Genomic DNA, 21,675 nt, shown 5'->3' with positions numbered 1-21,675 from the left:
ATGTAGGTCTCCATCTCTATTGTAAGCTGGACTGCCGTTTCTAAGTTTTCTGCTCCACGCTATTTGCAGTTATTAATCATGAATCCCTGCGCAGTTCTGGTGAGTCTTGGTCTCACCCACCATTTGCTCAGCTTCCTTGTGAGACAAGACACGTAGAGTCTGCTTCCTCACAGTAGTCCCAGAACCAAGTGCGGTTTCAGGCCCAGAGTTTATGTTCAGTAACTAGCCGATGAATCAATGAAGAGCCCGGGGATGATGAAACCTCAGCAGACGACATTCAGGTGCTGGGATGGAGGCTCTGGACTGTCAGGGGAGGAAAACTGAAGCTGATCTTAAGATGAAGAAAAATGTAAAAAGGAAAAACAGCGTCCCTCCGGGAGTGTTGGACAAATACGAGGAAGGGCACTAAATCATGGTTAGCGTGATGATTCAGCGAGTGATTTTGGAAGTGTTGCCCATTGTCTTTCTCTCTGTCTGTGTTTTGACACTAAAGCTCACCTGCTAAGGTTGTTGTGAAATAAGTAAATTAAAGAATACACAGTGGGACCCAGCACATGGTCCAGATTTGCTAATAGCCTTAGCCCTTCTCCTTCTGGGAAACTATAGAAGAGAATTTACTCCAGTGGGGGGTGGAGTGGGGGGGCTCCCAAGTATGCAGATGTGCAGAAATGGACCAGTGAGGTTGGGATTTGTTGGCTTCTGCTGGAGGCTGCTGCGTCTGGGGCCACTGGGAAGAGGCCCGGTGGGTTTGAGTCATCCTGGCTAGAGCTGGGGGCTGGAGGAGCTGCCGGTTAAGTACTTCCCACCTTGGAGTCCTGATTAACTGTGCAGAAGCAGGGAGAAGAGCAGAGGCTCGTTGAAGATTTCACTTCATCTCACGGGCTGAGAAGCTTGTTCTATATTAGAAAGTGTTAATATTAAGCCTTTCAGTCACTTCTCACTCTCTCACATTAGCACTAATAAGCTCAGAGTGACATTATCTTGATGAAGTGCTTCCCCTGTGATCCTGAGAAAACTCAGCCCTCTGGCCATACAGGGACAGCTGTTCCCACAAGCTCAGTGTCCCCTTGAACATGAACCTCCTCCCAGAGACAGTGTGCCGGCATTCTTCCAGCCTAAAGATGGCGAGCCGAAGGAAGGAAGAGAACCTTTTAAAAGATCTGTTTTGATTAAGATTTTAATATCCCTTCACATGGTGGGTTCTATCCCAAGCCTCCGCCCTCAGTGTGGTTAGTAATTTAAAAGTGGTGTGATTTAGCAGTGGGTAAGCCGCCCAGTGTAGTAAGTCCCTTCACAGAGGGGAGCCTGCCTACACGGTGTGATGTAAAGGACCTCGGAGGGCACCCAGGTGGCTCTGTCGTTACGCGTCTGCCTTCTGCTCAGGTCATGATCTCAGGGTCCTGGGATCTTATTCTGTGGCGCAGTTCAGATAATTGAAGAACAAGATATTTGGTATTTATCCAGCACAAATGCACTATAAACATAGGTGATATGTAGAATAATACAGTATATTTCAGTTTGGTTAAGGGGTAGATCGAAATAAGATACGGTAGGTCTAAGCACTGAGGGGCAACCGTACTCTGATTATTTACTCCCTGTTAATTCCTCTGAACCAGCACTTACTTGGTTGCATAGAGGGTACCACGTAAGTAAATCTTGGGTATTATCATTTGAAGACAGTCAATATTGTAACTTGATCCTTTGGAACAAGAGTAATTGGTCAAGTCTTGAGTAGTTCACTTCCTCATTCCAGCAACAACAAACCCGAGGAGGAATACTGAAACTGCGGTGCCCCAAATCTCTCACTAATGTTGTCAGAAGAGGTCTGTACCCAGTTGACTTGAAGTCAACAGATTGTTCCCCATTCCTTTGGCAGTGATTTTGAGTTGGCCCCTCAACCATTCTGCATGGAGAGACGAAAGTCTTATCAGTCAGGGATCTACCGTCAAAGAATATTTACAAAATGGAAGCCAGTGCCTTCTTTGAAGTCAGAGCATCAGATAAGTTACAGGTGAAAATAAATTCAAGAAGTAAAAAGGGGGTTTACCTTGTCTTGAAAGAGATACTCATGTTGGTCTCTGCAATGGCTTCCCTTCCTGATTAGGAGAGGCCTCTCAACCGTAATCTGGGACCCCTGTGGGGATCTATGGTCTGGTCAGATGCTTTATTGCGGGGTGGTGTTGGCAGATACTAATCATTAACTTGTTCAGAATGTCTCTGTCCCTGAGAACTAGAGAACCAAAACAGCCTCACGGCTAGTATCATAGACATGGTTTCTGAAAGATCCCAGCTCTGTTTTAAACAGGGAGACATAGTCAACGACGGATAGCTGCCCATAGCCCATCAGGTGTAGCCAGAGGAAGGACTTCCCGTGCTGCTGCGCATCTGGGAAATTTTTACTATTTCCTGAGGAAGTTTTCATTGGAATTATGCATGTGTGTGCACGTGTTTGTATGTGCACATACTTTCTCTGCTTTTTTCTGCCTCAGTGTCAGAGGGATAGAAAAGTAACTCTCAGTGGCAAGACCTCAAAACGGCATATATCTCTCAGAACACAATAGCAGAAGATGAGCACAGCTCTGTTTGTGGACAAAGGATGGACACCCCCCTTGAGAACTGCCAGAAATAGATTTGTAGAGTTGAGACCTCATGGTTATGGAGGAGAGCGCAATACAGTAACAAAGATAACTTGATTTTGTATCTATTCACTGAAGAAATGTAGGAACATGGGGTTTAAATAGTCTTCTTTTAGCTCCGTGCAGCATCTAATCTAACTGTTGGATGAGGCACCCACCCAGTGGGTGTTGAGCTGACATTTAAAAATAAAAAATTAAAAAAAAAAATAATGACAATAAAACGATCCCATTTCTCGGTCCTTTCCAGAGAGCAAACTGACCGTAAGGCAAGTGAATCATGCCTTTTCTGTGTGATAGATATTCAGGGTGCCTAAAAGTACAGAAATGGTGACCTGTACCATTGGTTTTGTAAGAGAATTAAGAGATTTTATATTGTAAAAATAAATAGTTGTGTCATAGACATCATCTACAACCATAATGATAACTCATTGAAAACATTCATTTATTCTTCACTCAGGTCATTAAAGAATATGCTAGAAAGAATCTGCAGACTCCTCTTTTTTGGTATCATTTATTGATTTAAATATTTTATAAGTGACAGTTTGGACTTAGAAAGGAAATAAATGCATGACTTTTTTTTGTAATGAATTGTGTAACTATAACACAGAACTGTCATTTCCACTTTGTTGTAAAAGAATCCCAGGCTTTCATCCATCATTTTTCATATACAGATTTACCATATTCTGCAGTCTGTAGATACAAAGACATTTTTCGTAATGAAACATGCTACTTACACTGTGCATGATTAAGAATAATTACAAGTAAAAATAATCACGAGTAAAAAATGGTGTTACATGAAAACTAAATAGAAGATACAGTGGCTGTTTATAATCCTGAAAGTGCTTATATACTTTTACACGTACTAGTATTCTTAAAATTCTAGTGAAATGAGGCATATTTTATCATTTCATTCAGAAAAAGGTCCTCTAAACCTGTACTGCTGGATAAGGGAAAACATTTTAAAACATAATATGAAATAACAAATGAAACTTTGTAATGAATGGTACAGGTTTTAGAGATGCATTCATCGTTAAAAAAAAAATAGCTTGACATTTCAAAATATATGCAATTTAACCATGCCTTACAGATATATTAGTATATTTACCTGATATTGTTAATGACCTTGTAATTCAAGTTTGTGATAACTAGATTTTTTAAAGAAATGACTCACAAAGTATACTCTGATAGCAAAATAGCACATGTACAATAGTATTTATACTGCAAGCCAAACCAAAAATTTAGACTCATGAAATTACAGCAAATGAATTGGCCAAAGGATTATAAAATAGTTCAGGTATCTGGTTACATAAAACGTACCCCATGCAGCGGAAGCAGATGAAGGCCTAGCACATTCTAGCTATGTGTTTGTATTGAGCTGGGAAGTTTACCGTTGACCGTATAGAGCCAGAATGTTGATGGAAATGCACTGGCTCTTCATCTTATACACTGAAATGAACAGGCAAGATTTTTGGTTTTTGGTGGTTTTTGTTTTTTTTTTTTAATTTTTTATCTAAAGTACAGTTTTGGGAAATGAGACCCTTTGGTTTTGTAAAATGGCTACTCACAGTCTAGGAGTCAGAATTCAGGTAGGATGATTTTGAAATGAAGAATGATATGTGTTTATTTCTGGAATGCACTTAATCGGTACATTTCAAAAGCATGATGAGACAGTTCTGTGACTTGATTACCAAAGTTATAATGGAGTTGCAGGCAGATGTTAGAAAATGTCAGAGTCTTTCCAAGGCCAAACTCCCAGGAAGATTTTTTTTGTTTTTTAAAATAAGGGAAGGGCTGTTTCTTCATCTCTAAGAAAAATCAGAAAGTCTTTCTCTCCATGGTCCATTTTTCAAATTTGAACCCAACCTGATTTTCGTGGTAGTCAAAACCTGCCAGGATGGCTGAATTAATATCCACGTAGTTGGAATAATTCATCCTTATCTCCAGATTCTTAAAGGAGACAGTGATTAGTAGCTTGTAAACTTTGCCAACCTGGGCCTTAGATGCCAATTCGGCAGGAAGAACAAAAGGGAGAAAATAGGACTGTGGGTCACGGCTGTTCACACTTGATCTTAATTTCTCCTGTTTTCCTTAACCACATCTATTCTATTTCTATGGTGATTATTAAACATATTTCCATCAAGAAATAAAAATGGTAAAGGCATTGAAGGCAAATAAGTATTAATATTGTGTATTATCTCAAGACACAGACAGCCTTTCTTTAACACTGAAATCACAGGAAGAAAGTATTTTGTATTTTTGTAAGTGTCAATTTATATGGTAGCTGCCTCTTTCTTCACAATTTCACAATAAGTTAGTGTGAAATAAATAAATGTCAACTGACATTGAAATTTACCCTTTTCAAGTTTTTAATTTTTCTGAAGTTGTCATATCCCTTCCCTGTACTGACTACTCAATCTGTTAGAGTAGAAGACCCTTGAGATGTATTTAAAAAAAAAAAAAAGTCTAAATTAGTGAGAACCAAAATTCAAAGATATTTGACTTATAGAAGCATATCTTTCCAGAAAAATACAAAAGTACAAAAGCTGTATTATTTCTTATAATTTTCTCTTAATGAACACAAACTTAAATCACGGAGACTACTTGATAAAGAGCTTGACTGTATTATTAATGCACTAACAAAAAATGAAAATGTTGAGGGATTAAAGGTTCTTTAAATCTATTCGATACTTGCTCAAATTATTCTAGTGTTAAGAACACCTAAAATGAAAAGGCATAATATCTTCCTCATTTTCATTCTTTTAAGTAAGATAATTTATTTCTTTCCCCTTAAGAATAAAATACTTTGCTAGAAATGATTGAATTTTCCCTGAAAAAAAAAATGGCTTTGAATTGGGACTTGTCAAGGATCCAACCTGTGATCTTTCCATATTTAAGAGCATGGTAATTAGTTAATTCTGGTGCGTAAGTAGAAATTGTGGTTATAAACAGGTATCTGAATACACACTAGGATCTCCAAGGCGGAGAGCTAAGAAACACGGAATACATTGTATATTGCTTTTTCAATTCAGTAGACTCTCACAATTGATGGCAAATGTTTTTAGACACTCAGAAGGACCCCAAACCCAAGCCGAGTTACAGAGGGGTGCACAGGAAGCAAGACAGTGTAACGGTCATCTCTTGATAGAGAGCCAGTAAAACCAACTAGCACTGGGTGTACTGGCCTTACTGGAAAGTCGTTTTTAAAAAACAATCTCCTTACAAGTAGAAGATGCGTCTTTCCTATTTCAGTGATGAGCAGTGTGGTCCCCAAGTGAAAATTTACTCTTTGAAAATAAGAGGATTTTGCTAAAGGAAGATCTCTGTAGGGGCAAAAATAGGACGTTGTCCAAAAGGTTGGCCAGGATGCTTCTTGAGAAAGTGTTTGGGTTCAGTGTGAAAGAACAAACAGGGAAGTATTTTAATCTCCTGTTTTGAGGGAGGTCAAGGCAAGGCCTCCGCGAGCTCAGTCATTCGCAGCCCCAACGATCTCTAGGTGCGCCCTCGCTCCCTGCCCTCCTCAGCCACCCTGTGCCCAGTGGGATGCAGGCCGGAAAGAGAAGCCCCAGCCCAAAGAGAGAAACACGATTTTCACATCTTTCTTAAGAAAAGAAGGAAGGAAGGTAGGAAGGCGAGAGGAGCGGGGGAGGGGAAGGAAAGGAAAAGAAGCGAAGCGGCAGGTGCTGGCCACCTCCGGGGCCTGGTGAGCTTCCTGCACAGAGGCTGCGCCTTTCGTGCTTGCCAAGAGCCTTCCTCCGACACAGCCGCCAGTTATGCTGATGCTCAAGTTACAGCCACACTTGAGACCCGGGCCCTTTCGCTGTTTCTCATTATCCTGAAGACTGTAATGCTGTTTAGTGAGCACATACGGCGAATACCAACAGGCACAGGACCACATTCTCCCAGCAGAGGACCAACTCTGCACGGAGCTGGGGCGGGGGGCGGAGGGGCAGAATCTATAAGGCAAGAAGTTCTCAGACTTGAGAAAAGATTCATTCTGATGAGCATGTTTTTTAAGTTTCTTGTTAATCAAAGTTTTGACGTGATGAACTTTGACATTCTGTGAAGTGTGAAAACTCTTTTTAAAAATCTATAATCAGTCCCTCCCCCCTCCTTTTTTTAAGCTTTCTTCTGGGTTCACGGGGTTGGGCGAGCCAGAGACATGACTGTAATGTGGGCAAAGCTGGATTTTCCTGTCTCTCTTCACCTTCCCTGTTGTGGTCCTTGCTCCGGCACCTTGCACGGATCTCATGAAACAGGGCATGTCCTGTAGTCAGGTATACGTCTGCGTGTTAGCAGAAGAATTCTTTTTAGATAGGGAAGGAAGTGTTTTGAACGATCAACAGAAAAGGCGATGGTACCTGTTACTGCAGGTCACCGAGTGGTGTAACAAAGAAAGGGACGGACGTTACGAGCGCCCGATGACACAGTTGAAACAGACTCAAACAATTCATCTGAGACACCAAGGCACACTTTGACTTTCATTTCAACGTGGTAATTTATACCAATCAGCGCTGGAAGGGGGGGGGTTTCACGTTGTTGATCAACCCTCTGGCCACTCTAGTATTTTGCTTCACTTCATGGAGATTTGAATGAAAACAAGTAAACAGAAATGTTTCAAGTGGCTCTACATAAATATACTATAGATCCAGATTTGATCCCACCACCCCGAACCTCAGAAGAAAGCTGTTTCTCTTGCTGGCCTTGAAAGTTAGCGACACCGAGCACAAAGGAGAGGCCATAAAAGCAGAGTTGTTCTAGGATTTGATGTTTCGTTGGGTTCGGGAATGTATATAGATTCTTGTTAGTCAGAGGTGATGCAGAATGTGTATATTTACTGTTCAAATGACTTGAATATCAATTAGCTCTGACTTAGATTTTATTCTGAGAATAATAGGAATATGGATATGAATAACCCCAGTGTGAACGAGTCTTAATCCAGTATTATTTGACTCTTATTCTTATCCCTCATGTCATTAAAAACAGCTTAGTATTTTAAGTAAAAGAATGTTGCCAAATTTGCACACCATGGCTTAATGCCACGATTTTTAAGTCTCTTTTTGTGACATCCTATGTATCTATTCTGCCACAAATGGAAAACATAGAGAAAAAGATGATTCAAATGCATTTTATGATTATACGTTATTTCCAGGGGATAGGAACTTAATCCGTCAAAAAATTTATTTTTCTTTCTCAGTGCTGAAGAAATGGATACATTTAGAAAGCCTTCAAAGGGGTCTAGCATTGTGACTTTGGGATGTAAGTTGACTCTTTCAAGACAGAAATCTTTGTCCTAAATCCTTTTTCTAGCTGATAATTCCAACTAAAAGTGATTCAGATTTGTTTCTCCCCTTAAAATGTTTTCTGTTCCAAACAATCTCTGCCTGAATTAACCCGTTACGTAAAAGTGAAACACCTTCCGATGAGGGTAAGAGGCCACCTAACCACTTCTAATCTCCCAAGCCAGGGAATACCCCTTCTCTCCCGCAGAACCATCAATGCTGGGTGACTCTCCGCAGCCCCAACCCTCAGGAGCTTGGTGGGCTCGGGGTCAGAAGGGTGGGCTTGGGTCTATCTAAAGCCCAACCCTTGTTCTGCCAGCAACCCAGGCCGCCCTTGAGGACAATGTGAAGAAAACTATGGAATAGAGTCTAGCTCCAAAAGTGATTTTACTGATTTTAGAACACAGGGCATTTTCTATTCTTTGGGACGAAATTTCCCAATGAGGGAAAGATATCACTTCTAGAATGTCAGAACACACTCAGAGAAAGGGTGCATGAGATCAAACCATATTCTCACTGAGGGCGCATTGTAAGTGGGGCAAAATGTTTGAATAGGCACTTTGCACGCTGGTAGTCAGTTCTCAGAGCTAATCGTAGCAGGCTCTTCTACGACACAAGGCAGAGCTGGTGTTTGGCCTCCTTTGTTCCTTCAGGCCAGACATCTGACACCTCCATTGACCTTCACGGAGGCTGGTTCTCTCGGCTGCCTTCGAGAGTTTGTTTGTAGCTCCGTGAGGTCTAACCCTGATCTGCACCAGTGCTGACGGGCTTGAGGCTCCCTCCCAAGGAAACTGAAAATGGCTTGTGAAGGAGTTTATTTTCCTCTTGTCTCTTTAACATAAGAATGACCAGTGGTCAAATAAGTCATCTGGCTTTCGTTAAGTCCACTGTGGAAACTGCCTCTCCTTTAAGAGCATCTATACCTTCCTGCAGAAAAAAATCAAATCTTTTTGCTCCATCTCTGCTAAAGCTCTTGCCCACCCCCACCGTCTCCATCTGTCCCTGGTCCCGGGTCTGATGTGCATCTGCTAGGCAGAAAAAGAGGAGGCTCGTCTTTAAAAAGTGGGGTGGTGTAAAGCAATTTTGTACATTTCTGGTATTACCGATTAATGCATTACGGTCCTCATATTTAATTACATTTAATAGACCACAGTAAAAATATATTTAGGAGAATCCTCTCTTTATCTCCAGATAGTGAAAAGGCCACAGAAGAAGGCTGAATATTAACTGATTCCTTTATTTTTAAATTGTGCATCAAAAGAGTCACTATAATAGGTTCAAATTAAGTATTTTCTGTTTATTCACAATGAAAAGTATGTTAATTAAGAATTAAGCCTCCAATGATACGCAAAAAAGATAATTATCAAAAAAAACTTTCTCGGGGAATCAACGATCCTGTTGGATTTTTACAGGGGGATTTTCTAAAGTGCGAGCAAAAGGATGCTACCTTAAGTTTTGCAGTGGTTAACAGGAAGGTAACATAGCAGCAAATACAAATGCAACTGTATTCAGATTCACGACTAGAAGAGAGTTTTCCCGGTGAGGGGAGGCAGTAATAGGGGCTGTAAGCCGATTCAGAGGTTTAGGAGTAGGGGATCCTAAGTTTATATGACTTTGCTAAATAACAACCTGGTGTTTAGAAGTTCCTCACCGGAACGTGAGTTTACCACCTGCCTTGAGCTGTAATCCTAGTACGTTATGCTAAATGATAGAGGAGTAATTTGACTATTAAAGGACTGATTATTATAGACTATTCCACATTTTTAAAAAATTACATTTCGAGACTAAAAATGTTAATTACTCATTTTGAAATGTAGAAGCTTCAGTACTTTCATCAAGAGAGTTGAGAAGGGCAGGTTATTTTCAATATGGCTACAGGATCGTTTTCAGATGTGCATTAATTCTACCTCAGATGACATCCAGCCAATCGTATTCAGGAGCCAAAATACTGTTCTACTTCCCAAGTATTTGCCATCACAGAAAACAGTAGCAATGAGCACTTTTAATCTAGTTTATCTCTCTTTCATCTTCTAAGACCTTACCAAGAGTTGAATTCACTTTTCCCAAGATCCATCCATATTTCTGCAAAGCCTACATTCTCAGTCACCTCATCCAACCTGTGTTGCACCTTCACTCATGGACCCATCCTTAAACACTCCTCACTGTTCAATTCTACAAAGATCCCAAAACCTGGGCAACATTACATACACAGATCTCTTCACAGAGGAATAGAAATCCTATTATGATAGGTATTTTTCAAATCATACAACAGAAAGAGCATGGTGGGAGTCTGTGACTTCATAGCATGTATCCAAATGAGTAGCTTCTGAGATGCATGAACCATGTCGTTTGCACAGGTCATTTTTATCCAAGTTTTCGCTTGCTGCCGCTCATTTTGCTGGAGTTGCGAATATCTTTTGGAAGTCCACACCCGCTATATTATTGCTTGTATAAAATATGCCTCTATTTCCCTAAAGGTTCCATGAAGTGCACAGAAGTACAGGTTTCATACAGCCTCATACCATGGCTTAAATTATTGCTTGAAAGGTTGTTTTAAAGTATTGCTAGGAAATCATTTTTAGATGAGTGTGCAGTTCAATGTGAAAAGTACAGAGTGAGACTAAGTATTAAGCTGGTGATTTCTTGACAACATAAAAACGGATCATTCAGAAATCAGGCTGTGTCCAAAAGTGTGTAGTTCATAGCCTGGTGGGGCAGATCAGCAAGTATGTGGGATACGGACAACTCCGGCAATGACTCAGCAAACGGAACTGGGTCCACTGTGCCAGGAGCCCTATAGTGAGCAGTGTTCCTCCCTCCTGCTTATTCATGCTGTTTCTAATAAGTTTGAAATCTCCTGCTCCGAAAGCAGATTGTAAATTTAAGACCAAAGCTAAAATTAAGACTTGTGAAAGAAATAATGCTACAAAGCCCAAACCACTTAGCTTTCCAAAATAACCACAGATGAAATAATACACGACTCTCTGAGTCAACTTGTACTTATTCCTGGTGATTGGGTTATTTGAATACTCTTCAGCGATGCCCCAGTCTGGATTTCTATTCTCATTACCTAGAGTGGTTTCCTAAATACAGTGTCGAGGCCACACCTGCTACGCACTGAGCCCAAATCTGGGCAGGCGCCGGAGCTCGGCAGTTTGTATTTCGGAAGGCTTCCTGGGTACCTTGTCCACAGGCAGCCGGATCCGGCCACGCTGATGAGCTGAACCGCTGGACGGGAGCATTTCTTACTAGGAGAGGAATGCAGTGAAGCCCTCGACTGAAGTCGTGTTCCAGTCATGACGTATTGGAAATAAAAATGCAAATTTTACTTCCTGACATTCCAGGTCCTTCCAAGATGTCCCTCCTTTTAATCACGTAATATCTACATACTGCACACACACGCACATCCCGACCCCCCCTCCCCACATCGAGGATTCATTACTTTATAAAACGAGCTATTTTACAGTGTGAGATTGACTATCACTGGCTTTTTTTTTTTTTTTTCTTTATGAAAGTAAAAAAGGAACAGAGGAAGGAAACAGAGGAGCGGCAAGACAGTAGTTAGGTTTCAAGTGTGAGGAAGGAATTTTGCACACTATCTCGGTATATTCTGACCAGATTCCTGTTTATCTGCTATAGTATCAGGGTCTGTACTTCACCACCTCGCGGGCCCTCACCGTGCTGGGGCCGGAGTACCCATACCCATGAAACAGTAGAGCTAGTTCAGTCACTGCAACTCTGTTTGTGCAGACAGGAAATCAGCTGCTTGTGAGTGAAGTGTTGCATCCGAGAGCTGCCCATAAGGGACTGCCATGCTGGAGGTCATAGGTTAAATTCTCATTACTCAGTGTCTCATGCACCATGTTTTTCCCGCTGTATCTGGTAGGATATGCTTACAGAAATTTCACGATTTTTGTAGCTGAGGATCTCTAACCTAATAATACCTAGGTTGCAATTGATTGGTTCTTGGTTCTTGGACTTGGGTTTCTGGGTATTGTTGGCTAAAAGGCCTCTGTTGTCGCCCAAAGCCTCTTCAGGGTCATGTGTAGTTCCTTTTGAATGAATTTTTGGTAAAGCTACACCAAGTGCTTGGAGTCGGAGTGTTTTGGGGAGAAAAAGCACAGGGAAAAGCTGCGGATGGTAACAGGCCCCAGCACAGCTGGGAACAGTTAGTTCACTTCCGAGGTGCGCTGTCACTTGGCCTGGGGTTGGGTCGGTGTCCCTGTCTGACTGAGACCGGCATCAGCCACTCTCGCTGTGGCCATGTGAGGTTCGGAGGTGTGGAGAGGCTAGTGTTTGCTGGGGAGGTTTGAGAGAGAGGGTTTCCACGGACGGCGTGGTGCAGACGGGCTGGGCAAGAACTCAGTAGTGCTCAAAATGCGTGATAAGACGGAAAGCTATGGTACACGTTTCATTCTCTGCCCTAATGATCCGTAACACCTGCCCTGAGCAAGCAGGACACCCGGGGCCTTCGGTGAATGTATTTAATGACAGTCTGGATCTTGAGGTCCTCCCTGATATCTCACAACTCAAATACGTGATTTCAATTGGTAGCAATATTTCTGTACAGAACACAGAGCCTGGTGGTTTTCCAAACCCTGCGGCTTTGCCCTTTGTATGCATCAGTCAACTTAATTTGGCTTTATTGCTGGAAATCTTTGGCACGTTTTGCAAAACTGAAAGCCTCGCTGCACTTGTGAATGAGGTTTTGTCTAAGTTGTGGCCTTGCTTTACTCTGTGTGTCCTGGAGAGTGCACTTTGCACTTGAACCACAGAACGCCGCGTCTCTTGATACTGTTAACCCTGGGCAAGAGAACCAAGTGTGGGGCCGTGACAATTCCCCTCTGAAGCATTGAATCAGAGTCATTTAGGGCATGGCTCACGGACTCCACAGGGTCATATATTAAAAGGGAAATCCAAAATAATTTAAAGTAGAAGACATGCGTATTGGGGCAGGTTTTAGACAGTTTGGTCACCTGTTACATAGAAGCTTTATCTTCTTCCCCAAAGACATGTGTTCTATAGGCATTGAGAAGTATTCTTTTCATTATGGCTAATGTGACTTATTTATTAAGGTCCCCAAGGTGCATACTGTGTGCTCTCTGGAGGTACACATGGCGGTGTGTGACCTTGTTGGGTAACTGATTTATTTCCAAATGACTTTGTTTCTATCAAAATAACACTGATGCCAATGTGAATCTCTCATACCAATGCCTAGTCTTAAAGTGACTTCAGATTAGTTGCCTCAAAAAATACTAAACAGAGGAGCTGTAAGTGCTGGATTATATTTTAATGTAACCCTTTCAGAGTGGGTTAAAGCCATTTCCCTAATTTAATACCACTTGATTTGTAATAGGACATCCATTTACATCCTTTTTAAACTGCCACACTAAAATATATGATGTTTGCTATCATTTTTAGGTAAGAATACTGTACAGATATTAGCTGAAATACTGTGACCCAATGTTGCAGTGACAATTCCTAAATGGAGGATATGTAGACTGTATTATGTAGGACAAATAATGTAATAGTTGTTCATAGCTTCTAACTTCTACGAGTGCAGCTAGCATGAAAAGCCATTGTCTGCAGTAACTTGCAATTACATAGCAATAGTGTAACTAATAATCAACAGTAGTAGGTTGGCAAAATGGCAGCAGACTAGACTGTTGCCTCAGACTATAGCTTCCAAGATATATTTAAATTACATTGTTTGAAAAGTGTAGTCTACAGCCTACAATATATAATAGATCTCTGGTGTATTTTTCATGGTGACATTTGTGACAATGTAAATGGCTACTTGTTGTCTAAGTAGAGTCATATAAACTAAGAGAGTTTGTTATTCTTTCGACAAATTGAATGTATATACAATTCGTTTCTTGGGCCCTATTACAAATGACTGGGTAATGAAGTGGGTTTCCAGCGATGTTTGAAAAATATGCTTCCCACAGATATTCTTAAGTATAGGGAGAAAGATCGTATATCTAGAATAGTTGCTTAGACAAATCCTCACAAAAAGCAGAGAAATAGGTCGGATGATTACTGGGAGTCCCTTGCAGTCTTACGGTTATGAAACACATTGCTTATACCAAAACATTGATTGATTTAGTTTATCATAATAAGCTCTAAATTCCTATGCAGAATAAGTATAAATTACTTCAGTGAATCTTGGTTTTCTCCCCCATGTTCCTGGGCTGTAAGAGAGTTTGTTATTCTTTCGAATACACAGCTGAAGTCTGTCTTTAGCACGAGGACTGAGGTGTGCCCGGCCTGTTCTGTTCACAGTAACTGGGAACCTCCCCCTTCTTCCCTGTGAAGGGAGTGGGTTAATTTCCCAGTCCCCTGAAGAATTCCTTTGTAACTACCCCCACTAGAGCACCTTGTCCCCAGTCTATAAAACTCCCCTCAAATAAACACACTGGCCTTCTGGCCCCCCGTGTTGTTAAAAACAGAGACCTGGACCCAAGGAGGAGGGAGGCAGGCGAGGCTTCCGAAAGCTCAGGTTCTAGATCCCATCTCCACACTGTGTGCGGCACTAGCATCCTCATGAGCCTTGGGGTGAAAACAGTTCAGCAATTACAGAAGAGATCATCATTATAACAAATATTTTATGTATCTATAAATGTTTTCTAGCACACACTTAGAGAACTTAAAAGCACTAGTCAGTCTCCCAGGCTACACTGGACACTATTAATACGCTCCGTAGCTGAGTTGCGGCATGAATGAATCCTAACGCAGCCCCCGTGCATGCCCAGAGGAATCTCTCGGTCACGTTCAGTAGACGCAAGCTTTCAAGGAGTACACCGTTTGGAAGAAAACGGCCATTCCAAGGTTTCAGGGAAACACATCGATTTCCAGTTCATTAACCTCAGCAGAAACTTGGGTTTTATATTAGATCCAAAATAGGAAAACTCTGGATGTCCTGTGCTCCAGATTTCAGGGGGAGCCTGCGTTAATATTTTCATGCAGTGCTAATTAGCGGGAACAGATCTTCATTTTAGGACCACACGTGATGGAAGCCTGTCTGTCACTATGGCGATGATGGGGCCTAGGGGACAGACCTACTTTAGTAGGTCTGGAGGTGATTCATGAATTTAAGAGGTTCATGAAGGTGATTCACTGAATTTAAGAGCCACATAAATCAAACTGCAGAAGAAAAGAATTACTATCATTTTTTAAATCTCAAAGCCATAAAACACAGGGTTCCCCCCACCCCTTATTTTGCAAGAAGAAATAACGTTCTTGGGAAACAGCCTACAGCCTCTTCCTCCCAGAGGAAGCATCTGGCAGTTTTCTCCCAGAGTGGCAAGTAGCCCTCAGGAGGCATCCGGCAGGCGGAGTGGGCAGAGGTGGGGGGAAGAGTAACGAGCCACGGGATGGGGACGCTGTTTATTAGAATATAGCTGAGTACATCGTACAAGGTACCCATTTTGCAAGTGCTACATTGAAAAGGGTCCAGTGCAGCAAAGCATTTTGTTTTATCCGACATTTGTCAGAAGACAGCAGCAAGACTTTCGGTAGTTCTGGTGACAGACGAGTCTTTTAGTGGGAAACGCTATTTCCTCTGGATTCCGTGCTACAGTAATTAAATCTAAAAGATGTATTTGCTAAGCAGACAGACAACGCTTTCTCGGCATCTGCAGTCCCTGGTTATGTGTATGCCCCGTCCGAGCACCCATCTGTCTAAATGAGCGAAACTCTATTTGATTAGTAGGTTACAGTTACATAAGACACCAACTACACAGTAGCAGATTCGGAAAATGGAGTAATGTTGTGTGAAATGTAATTATCTAGGAGAAGAGAGATGTAGAAAAATAGGTAATATCCCTAAAATATTTTGCTGAGTTAGAGTTCTTCCTGCTGGGAAGACAACCACACTGCCATGATGTGTATGAAATGTCTGTTCAGAAAAACAAAATTAGAAAATAGTCCTCACATACCAACTCACTAAACGGAGGACTATATCCTCAAAACTGGCTCTCAAAAGTGATCTAGATAAATGGGGGAAGATACCTGTATGTGTGACAAACAAGAAACACAGAATCTATTAGTTTTGAAAGGGGGCCCCTACTTAAAATATAGATATATATATTTGTGTGTGCACACGCATGTGTGTGTGTGTGTATATATATATATATGACCAAAAACACTCACAGGGATGGACACATTACCCCCCTTCCATTTTTTTTTTTTTTTAGCTGACAGTCATTATCCACCTTGTTCTTGCCTCACACAGCACAGAAATTCCGCTGCTTGTTCTCAGGCAAGTAGTGGAAGAGAAACCATCTTGTTCTACTCTCCCGTCATGACCCGTGTTCTGGGCTTGTGCTTTTTGGAGGAGTCTTTGATCTGCAGTAGGTCTCAGAGGCTTGTCTCCCGGAGGAACATGGTGCCAATGTTGTAGGAAACTTTTTTTATCCTTGAGGAGGAAAGAGAAGGCTTTGGCTGCTTAGGACCAGTCCTTACCTCCAGGAAATAGCAGATCCCAGGGATTTCCTTTGGAAAGTTATCGGGAAGCTCTTCACGGGACCGAGGGATGAATGTGAAACTTTCTTCCCGCTTTAATAATCTAAGGAGAAAACACAGACAGTGTGAATCAAATAGACAGGGCCAATGAGAATGAATGAACAGAAAATTTAAAGACTCAGGAATCTTATCAAAGATAAGGCTCAAGTTAACACTCCTATTTCTTCGAGTAGATGTGGTGTTCACAGGGCTCCAGATGCTAGGAAGTGTTTCTCAGGAAAGATCCCTTCATGTTATTATAGCAACAACAACAAAAATAAGCAGGGCCAGTTAAATTTTTTTTCAAGTTTGATTTTTTTCCCTAAACAAAGAATGAAGGAAACCAAATAATGAAATATTTATTTGAACATGTAATATTTAACCTTTCTGTTTTTAAAACATAACTAAATTTTTAATTATTTTGTTATAGACATATAATGTATTTTTATCCCCAGGGGTACAGGTCTGTGAATTGCCAGGCTTACACACTTCACAGCACTCACCAAAGCACATACCCTCCCCAATGTCCATAACCCAGCCACCCTCTCCCGACCCCCCTCCCCCAGCAACCCTCAGTTTGTTTTGTGAGATTAAGAGTCACTTATGGTTTGTCTCCCTCCCGACCCCATCTTGTTTCATTGATTCTTCTCCTACCCACTTAAGCCCCCATGTTGCATCACCACTTCCTCATATCAGGGAGATCATGTGATAAAAACTCAACTAAATTCTGACGTACCTTTTATGTTCTGTAGACTCTCCACAGGCTTTAAAGGTGTCTCCTGCCTGTCAGAGACCTCAGACACTCAGACACTCAGTCCTTGAGCATCACAGACAACACTCACTCCTCCAAGTGTCTGCCGTAGTCAGCGACTGGTTTCCAGCCGCTTGTCTTTCATGAGCTCCAGCATTTATTGGTCAGACAGCATGACTCTTCCCTTCTAGTCACACGTAAAGACTCTTTCTAGAAACACTAATGCTAGAGATGTAATCTTGTCCAGGTCCATGACACATAAGTTTGATTCCAAGACCTAAAAATGTGGCCCAGCAATTCACCCTAATTCAGCAGCTCTTAGGGGCTGCTTCTCACTGGCCGAGAACGATCTCCTATGTGTTCTCAGACACACACGGTTGAACAGAACGCCATGTTTTGTCAAGAGCGATAGAAATAAGGAATTAAAGAAGCCGAAAATAAAGACTGAAAAGCAAACAAAAGCCCGTAGGAATCCAGAAACTGACGATCTGTGTCCGCACGTGTCCAGCCATTTGGTAGCATTAGGGGAGGGAGGAAAGCGAGCATGAAGGGGACGCAGAAGGGTAGGATGAGGTTTTGAAATCCTAAACTAAATGTTTAGGCTTTTATTTGGAAGGCACAGTGGAGCCAAACCCATCATCCCCTTTTCCCTAAAAACAACTCCTTTTCCTAAGACAGGTGGAGGTTCACCGCAGTTGCAGCTCCTGTGTGGGAGCAGGGGTCGGGGGCGGAGCCGCAGGGGGAGGCGGAGTGAGGGAGGCGCGAAGGCGAGGAGAGCGGAGGGGGCGGAAACACAGAGTCACCACTACCTTTACACCTGAAAGGGAAGAAATCTTTGGGTCTTCATAAAAATGTCCAAAACAACAGTTGGTAGCGCTAAGAATTCTTATAGTAGGAGCGATCTCTATTTACGTTTATGAATGGGAGTTGTGCCATTTTTCTTTATCAAGGATTTTTGTTTCAAGTTTTAATTGACCATTTCTTTGAAAGTATTCTACAATGATTACACTAACTTGGAATATAAAGAAACGAGGCGCTGATATTTCATAATTATTTCATCCATTCAACCCTATTCAAAAATCTAATCATGGCCTCTGACAAATTTATGAAGGGGAAAAGTCCAGAATCAGCTGGAGTGATTTGCTCACAGGAGCAGTGGTACAGCAAGGGCATTGGGACTAGAATGGGATTGGGTAACTCCGAGTCCAGCTCAGCTCTACAATAAATAGTAAGACTACACTACGATCACTTTCTTTCACAGAACTGAGATGTAGGTGAGGCATTAATGACAATCAGAATGAAAGTGTTGGTACTGTCTGCTTTCTCTTTTCACGGATGTCAGCTTTCTTTACGTGGAATATATAATCCATCATAAAATGTAGAGTTTCCTAAACAATAGCTAAATTTAGCATTGAATTCCACAGTAGTTTTCCTTAGCTCAGATAGAACAGCCATTCATGTGAGATGTGGGTGTCAGTGATGTCCGTCAGCAAACGTGTTGAGGGCTGGTGACACGCTCTAAGAGTCCTCCGAACGGAGGAGAGAGGGAGTGGGGGTGCACAGAACAAGTTAATACAGAACTAAAAGGGCATGAAATACTGACAGGAACAAATTAGCAGCATTGCCAGGCAGCATATGGGAACACACAGGACAAAATCCAAAGGAGTAAATTCTGTAGGGTCAATGCAGAAATGAGGACTATGGGTCTTAATATAAAAGTCAAGAAGCAGAGCAATAAAGTTCATCCTTACCTGTGATAAAATAAAGCAAAACCCCAACCTTTCAAACAAGCCTCCTTAAAGGCCCTCTTGGGTAGGACTCACTCTTCTCCCCTTCTATGTTAAGCCATTTTTTTCTCATGCTGTATTTGACTCACAAAGGTCTTTATATTTTGCTGTGACTGAGAGATTCAGACAGTGAGCTGATGCCTCCGTTAGTACTTGTACATGACTGGAAAGATGGGGCCCCTAGCTGCTTCGGATGCCAGGACTTCCAAATAATTCGCTGCACCTTGGTAGGAAACTCTTCACAATGAGTTGATCTCTCGACATTTCCAATACGTCTCCTATTGATTCTGCTAAATGACAAAGACAGCGGCTCCCACGGGGCTTTATTCTTTCCCAGCTAACCATTTTGGTATGAATAAACTAAATGCAGTTTTAAATTTGAATAATATAAATGAGAGCACCTAAGGGTAAACTGATCCAAGCTCCCGTGATATCCGGGGTTTAGCAGCCTCTGTATAAATGCACATTCAAATGTGGCATTCAGACAGTTTCTGAGAGGCTGATCTGCATGGGCTCCTGGTGCAGCTGTGCAGGAGGTCAGGGGAAACATTTCACACAGCCTGCCTGGTGGTGATGAGTCGTGGGACTGAGTAAGTAGACAGGTATTAGGAATTTATACCCTGATCACCCCAGAACCTCTGATCCCCTCTGAAATGCCTTATTAAGTCCAAGTCCCTGGGCTGGCTCTAAAGCTCTTTCTTCAGCAAGTCAGGACCGATAGGGAAGCTTGGATTCTACACAAATCTAAATTAATCCCCAGCTGGTTGATACACAACCTGGGAGTTTGGGCAATATGTTTAATAAGCATTTGGCAGCCACACAAATCCTGGCTCACCTGCCCGTCACTATTCCTCCTGTCAACAAAGTTTTTCCTACCAATGGATTTTCATGATGAGAATTCACTGCTGCTTTGGATCCCTGCATGTGCGGGAAGCTTAATACTTTGGAGGTCCATGGACCTGCACCCTCACTGCTACAGAAATGAAACCCATTTCTGCCTTGCACAATTCTTGTCTGCATGGCCACTTCTGCCCGTTTGCACCGAGCTCTGTGCTCTATCCACTCTCTCTGTAAAGGGACATGAAACTTACTCACACTGAGGTACAAATGACCTAAATGTCATTTGCATTTTTAACACTGGACTCTGAGTTTTAAAAAGGTAGCAGAATTATAACAGTGGCATATCAGGCAACTTATTCTAGGATTTATTATCTTCTGCAGATCATACTTAAGTTGGCTTATATAAAGTACAGCTTGGTCCTCCATAGGGTAAGGTCAGAATTCAGTCTTTGATTCTTCTATACACTTCTGTATAGTTGTACCAAATTACATACACTGATTTCATTGTGAATTAGGGTGGTCTTCTTGGCCATTTGATATGTGCATTTCCCGTACTGCTCTAGACTACAGAATTAGGGAAGATAACCAGTCGTGCCCTTTTCTTTGTCTTCATTCAGCGTTTGCTCAGTGAGTAGACACCATGGACAACTCCCTAGACACAGCGAACCTTGCTGAAATGAACACAGCTAGCTGCAGCCTCGGATCGGAACCAGCTAATATACGCGGTCCTCTCAGACCTGCCTGTATGATGTCACCATGTGAGGTTGGAAAATCTTAGTTTCGACAACCAAAAAGGCCCACGTGATGTACAGAGCCCATGTGATGTACAGTGACCACCCAGAATGTGACCCACCAGAGGGCTCACTGGCTTGGCTGCTAATTACTGTATTACCAAAAGATGCTTCAAGACCGAGGCAAGGTAAAGTAGTATATTTTGCATCTTTCAGAGCTCTGGGCTGGAAGGAATACCTGGAAAGTGACCTTGTAAAGGTTTTGGATGTCTGAAATGTCTTTGGATCACTCTCAGCTTGATTGGTTTCATTAGGCATTAAGTTCTTGTCTGAAAATTATTCTTTTCCCCTCAGAATTTGCTGCTAGAAATCCAGATGTCATTCTGTTTTCTATTCCAGTGGATATGACTTTTTTCCTCCTATGTCTCTTAGTCTGCCTCATCCTCTTTCTGTCTCTGGTATTAGGAAAATTAATGGCAATATATCTCAATATAACTTTTTCTCTCTTTTTAGCTGAAGTATAGTTGACACACAATATGACATTGGTTTCCAGTGTACAAGTCAGTGTTTGGACAACTCTACATGTTAGGCTTGTTTCCCACAGGTGTGGGACTCTCTGTCCCCAAAGAAGGCTACCATCGTGCTACTGACTATATTCCCCATACTGTACCTTTTACTGCCGTGACTTACTCCCTTAGCAGAGGGCTGTACCTCCCACTCCCCTCTACTCCTTTTTGCCAAACTCCCTCCTCTATGGCAACCACCAGATGGTTTTATGTATTTATGCATCTGTTTCTTTTTGACAGATCACAAGTAGGCAGAGAGACAGGAGGAGAGAGAGAGAGGAGAAAGCAGGCTCCCCGCTGAGCAGAGCTAGATGCGGGGCTCGATCCCAGGACCCCGGGATCATGACCTGAGTCGAGGGCAGAGGCTTTAACCCACTGAGGCACCCATATGCATCTGTTTCTGCTTTTCATCTTTATTCATTTTTTGATTCCACATATAAGTGAAATCCTATGGTATTTGTCTTTCTCTGACTGACTTCACTTAGCAGAATACCGTCTAGGTCCACTCATGTCATTGCAGACGGCAGGATGGCGTTCTGTTACATTATGGAGTCACTCTCTCTCTCTCTCTCTTGTCGCTCTC

The 21,675-nt window shown here is 42.0% G+C and overlaps 1 protein-coding gene across 1 annotated transcript in view; it reads right to left on the bottom strand.

The window, feature by feature from the left end:
• Positions 1 to 9,132: 9,132 nt before the first annotated feature.
• GUCY1A2 (guanylate cyclase 1 soluble subunit alpha 2) overlaps positions 9,133 to 21,675 on the bottom strand; it is a 308,179-nt gene continuing 295,636 nt past the window's right edge. The window contains exon 11 of the mRNA XM_059406425.1: positions 9,133 to 16,481. Within this exon, the coding sequence (XP_059262408.1) occupies positions 16,274 to 16,481 (208 nt within the window). The 3' untranslated portion in view covers positions 9,133 to 16,273. The remainder of the gene's footprint in view (positions 16,482 to 21,675) is intronic.

The sequence above is a fragment of the Mustela nigripes genome, chromosome 1, assembly GCF_022355385.1.
Source record: "Mustela nigripes isolate SB6536 chromosome 1, MUSNIG.SB6536, whole genome shotgun sequence".
NCBI lineage: Eukaryota > Metazoa > Chordata > Mammalia > Carnivora > Mustelidae > Mustela > Mustela nigripes.
This window is presented reverse-complemented; position numbering and strand designations above follow the sequence as displayed.